The sequence below is a fragment of the Thalia democratica genome, chromosome 1, assembly GCF_965202585.1.
Source record: "Thalia democratica chromosome 1, ktThaDemo2.hap1.1, whole genome shotgun sequence".
Taxonomy (NCBI): domain Eukaryota; kingdom Metazoa; phylum Chordata; class Thaliacea; order Salpida; family Salpidae; genus Thalia; species Thalia democratica.
In genome coordinates, this window is record NC_139165.1 from 31,040,216 (window position 1) to 31,045,497 (window position 5,282).

At 28.8% G+C, this 5,282-nt stretch overlaps 1 protein-coding gene and 1 pseudogene across 1 annotated transcript; both read right to left on the reverse strand.

The window, feature by feature from the left end:
- Nucleotides 1-1,985: 1,985 nt before the first annotated feature.
- LOC145835214 (histone H2B-like) lies at nucleotides 1,986-2,384 on the reverse strand. The gene is given in 2 exon segments (XM_082942777.1): nucleotides 1,986-2,279; nucleotides 2,349-2,384. Coding segments are annotated over 2 exon segments (330 nt in total).
- A 69-nt stretch (nucleotides 2,385-2,453) lies between these two features.
- Nucleotides 2,454-4,545, reverse strand: LOC145835224 (histone H2B.1/H2B.2-like; annotated as a pseudogene).
- Between the last annotated feature and the right edge of the window lie 737 nt (nucleotides 4,546-5,282).

Genomic DNA, 5,282 nt, shown 5'->3' on the forward strand with positions numbered 1-5,282 from the left:
CTACTCTAAAAATGAAAAATCGAAAAAAGAAAGCTAAACTTATATATTTCAAAATAATTTAAATAAATAAGTTTAAAGGAAACCTATTTTAATTAATACAATTCAATGATTTGCCAAACAATACTCGTTAAAAATTTTAATGTCGCAGATGACCAATACTTGGTACAACATTTTAACAAAACTTATTACCAGAAGACGGCAAATACCTTAATTTTGAGTTTAAAATAACATCGCATTGCTCGAATGTAAGAAGACTAAAATAAAATGTTAATGAAATCTGATGCATAGTCATTCAATTATTAAAAATGACTTTAAAAAAAACATAAGCTTTTATATAAAGATAGTGTAAACAACTACAAAAAAGTAAACAAATATAAATGTTTGCATTGACTATGAACTTTTTTTAGTGATCAATTAAATTTTTTTGCTACAATTGATAGTTATGTTAATCGAACAAGAATTTTAGAAACATTAAAAGCTTATTCATTAAAAGCAAGTGATAGTTTATCTATAACAAGACATTTTTAAACGATAAAAATCCGTATTTAATCTTTAATTTACTCATCATGAGTAGTTTTAGATACGATTTGTTGTTTCTAGGTAGAACAAATAAAGTTAACTAATTTAAAAAGCTCTTATATATGTATATTCACAAAATATATGATAGTGTATAGAAAATCTAAAAATTACAAAATATTTTTGTACTTTTAATTCAGTTGCTTAATATGTTGATTACTTCTTAAAGTTTTAGTTGCATTACCATTTTAAGTAACTAGTGAAAATGAAAAAAAAAAAATTTATGTTTTGAAATGACTATTACTGTAATATTCATGTAGTAATAAATTTTAGTATTTTCTTTTGCTGTTTGTTTACTTGCTTGAACATCTCATACTTAAATCTAAAAACATAGGTATAGATTTACAGTTTTATTCCATATAAAAAAAAATCATTAATCATAATTATATCGTTTTAAGCAATACTTTATTATAGCTCTTATTTATTTTAATACCATTTTTATTTATTGTTAAATTGTTCCGAGTTAAAGGTTATTTTATGTTTTGTTTCCGTTTTTATGTATATTTTTCTTCTTCATACACACTTTATTAATACAAAAGAGCAAACCGTTGATGTTTTTTTTATTTTTTATGATAGATAAAATATAATTCTGGTGTGTAGCTAAAATAGTTAATCTAAACACTAAGTCCATTGATCAAAATTTTTAATTACAGTTTATCGAAATAGATTAAATGTTAAGAAAGATCTTTTAAAATTAAATTTCTTTTAACACTGATTTATAAATCAAGAATTTAGTGTATTGTATAATAAAACAATGGATGCCAAAAAAACTGTTTTTATATGTTTCACTATTACTACTATAATATCTTCAAACAGATTTTATTTTATGCTATCCTTATAGCACAATGTTACTTAAAAAATCTTAAGATCCTCTAGGAGAAAAAGTGTTAGCTTAAGTAACAATCGTTGAATAAAAGATATCTTAATAGTCAAGCTCTCTATGTCATTCAGTTTTATAAGTTCTGTAATACAATAATCAGATATTAAACAAGGTAACTAGCTTATATTTTAGCAAACTTAATCTTTGCATATGTTTAATATTCTTATTAGGTCAAAGGAGTTATTAAAATCATTGATAATTCTTAACAAATTGTATCTTATACATAATATAATACGAGTTTACAAACAAGTCAATATTTATTCAACAACACGGTATAAGCATAAACACACAAAGCATTATACAATAACTTAATAACAACGCATAAAATCGATTAAACACCGAAATCTTACATTAAACACTTTTTAAGTAAGTCTCGCCTCAACGCCGATGCAAGTTGCTTCACCTTCTCAACTGGTTCCCACATGCCCTCACCTTCAGCTGTCTCATGGTAGCAGTGAGCACTTCCACTGGCACAACTTGATCCTTTTATGGATCCAACTTGATCCGGATTTCTCACCTGATTTTGAATTTATTTTGAGCTGGTGTACTTGGTGACTGCTTTGGTACCTTCAGAGACGGCGTGTTTAGACAACTCACCGGGCAACAACGGACGAACAGCAGTTTGAATTTCGCGACCGCTGATGGTTGAACGCTTGTTGTAGTGAGCCAAACGTGAAGCTTCAGCGGCAATGCGCTCGAAGATGTCGTTGACGAAAGAGTTCATGATGCTCATAGCCTTGCTGGAAATTCCAGTGTCGGGATGTACTTGCTTGAGCACTTTTTACACATAGATGCTGGATGAAGGATGAAGGAGCAATACAACCTAAAAAAATGAATTAAAATTAACTAAATATGTACAACAATAACAAAATATTTCCGGGTCAATTTTTACTCTGAAAAATGCATCATGTATTCTTATATCATACATCATAACACTTTTAATTATCTACTTGATTTCATACAAAAATACATCCGGATTTCTCACCTGATTTTGAATTTATTTTGAGCTGGTGTACGTGGTGACTGCTTTGGTACCTTCAGAGACGGCGTGTTTAGCCAACTCACCGGGCAACAACAGACGAACAGCAGTTTGAATTTCGCGACCGCTGATGGTTGAACGCTTGTTGTAGTGAGCCAAACGTGAAGCTTCAGCGGCAATGCGCTCGAAGATGTCGTTGACGAAAGAGTTCATGATGCTCATAGCCTTGCTGGAAATTCCAGTGTCGGGATGTACTTGCTTGAGCACTTTGTACACATAGATGCTGGATGAAGGATGAAGGAGCAATACAACCTAAAAAAATGAATTAAAGTTAACTAAATATGTACAACAATAACAAAATATTTCCGGGTCAATTTTTACTCTGAAAAATGCATCATGTATTCTTATATCATACATCATAACACTTTTAATTATCTACTTGATTTCATACAAAAATACATCCGGACTTCTCACCTGATTTTGAATTTATTTTGAGCTGGTGTACTTGGTGACTGCTTTGGTACCTTCAGAGACGGCGTGTTTAGCCAACTCACCGGGCAACAACAGACGAACAGCAGTTTGAATTTCGCGACCGCTGATGGTTGAACGCTTGTTGTAGTGAGCCAAACGTGAAGCTTCAGCGGTAATGCGCTCGAAGATGTCGTTGACGAAAGAGTTCATGATGCTCATAGCCTTGCTGGAAATTCCAGTGTCGGGATGTACTTGCTTGAGCACTTTGTACACATAGATGCTGGATGAAGGATGAAGGAGCAATACAACCTAAAAAAATGAATTAAAATTAACTAAATATGTACAACAATAACAAAATATTTCCGGGTCAATTTTTACTCTGAAAAATGCATCATGTATTCTTATATCATACATCATAACACTTTTAATTATCTACTTGATTTGATACAAAAATACTAATATCTATTTTTTGTTAAAACACACTAACAATATTAATCAATTAAGTTCTAAACTTAAAATAAGAGCTTTAAAATAAATTATTTTAGTGTCTCAAATCAATTTTATTATTTAACTTAAAACAGTCACCTATAGTTGCAGACAGTTTTTCTTGCGATGGTTTAAGGCTATCTTCTAAATGACCTTAGTAACTTCAGCATCAGTAACATTAGTTACATATTGTGTTCTGAAACTTGAGTTAATAAATGGGCTTTGGTAAAATATAGTGCTGTTTATAAATTGACTTTTTGAAGCACTGGAAACTGTATCACAGGTTAAAAAAAAATTTCAGGACTTGTAACAGAAGTGGGACAACCTTCAAAAATTTTAGCAGAATTAGTAAAGTTTTCAGGATTTGTAACAGACTCTATAAAACATTCAGAATCTTTTAACAGAAGTAGTAGAACTTTCAGCATTTGTAGCAGAAGTTGTAAAATTTTCAGGAGCTCCGAAAACATTCATCATCATTAAGAAGAATGCAATAAGAAATAACAATAGTTATTATAAACATACACAACCATCAACAAAACATGTTTTACATATAATGCAAAACGAGAATACAAACAAATCATTTTTTATGAAAAAACCAAAGTGTACGCCGAACAAAAACGTAGCATAAAAAGTTAAGACAGTATAAACATAAACTCAGTAAAAACTGAAAGTTCAATTATGAAATAAACCATTGTACATGACTTAATAAAAACATATAAATTCGATTAAAGACCGGAAAGTATTAAGACTTTTTAAGCCATTAACATTTCGTTTAATGACTTTAAGCAGTGGGATTTTTATCAATCCAGTTAAGAAAAGACACCTTATTATGCCACGTTCGAGCATAGGCATCTAAAGCTAAAGTTAGTTTATAATCTCGAAGATCTATCAAATTTTGAGATTCTCTCTCCAATATCAGTTCAATAATCTCACTTTTTTCCGGGCATGCTTTCATAAGAATTTGGCCGTCCTTTTCAAATTTCATTTTTACTTTTGCAAAAGCCTTGTTATAAAACTCTTTTACCTGACGACCTAGAAGAGGGACTGTATCCTCGTCAGATCCAACATATGTTCTAATGTAAACATCTACTTGTTGCAATAGCTGTTGGGCTTTTTTTACAAGATAATTTTCAAACTTCACTAACAAGTCCATTGCGTGTTAATTTCAAACTAAATAAATTTAACTAGCCAAAAAAAAGTTGATTTATAGATATATATTTTATATGACAAATAATGAGCTTTTATTTAAAAACTGTTTAATTTTATGGAGTATATAAAAAAATTGCTAATTTAGTTTAAAAGAGTAGAAAGTAGCTAAAATAGAATTTGTTAATATGCTTAAAAATTGAAAAGTAAGATAGTAATATACTAATATGACTATAATTGTAATTAGTTAAAGTTTCATTATTTTTTAATGCATTTTAAATCTTTTTGGTGAATATTAATGTTAAAATATAACAATGCTTACTTTTGAACATCAAAATGCTAAAATACTAAGTTTAAGTTGAATAAAATGCATGATTAAACAATTTGTATCTTTTAAAAAAAGGTTTATTTTTATAATTAGAACTAGTTAAAAAACTTTGGTAACACAGGAGCTACTAAAACATCGTAGTTGTATTAAGTATAAGTATTATAAAAACTTATATTTCAAATAAAGCTACTATCATGTATTATTTAATTTAAAAACGATTGAAAAATAAAAGTTCCATATTTTACTCAAAAGACCTGATGTATCTTTGTATTTTATTTCGGTTATAGATCTACTTTTAATTATTTATTTCAATATTATAAATTATGAATCAAATACAGTACAACCCTTTAATTTTTAAATTTGTAAACTTATTTATTTACAAAAATATGGAAAATATGAGTAAAAACCATAAATAA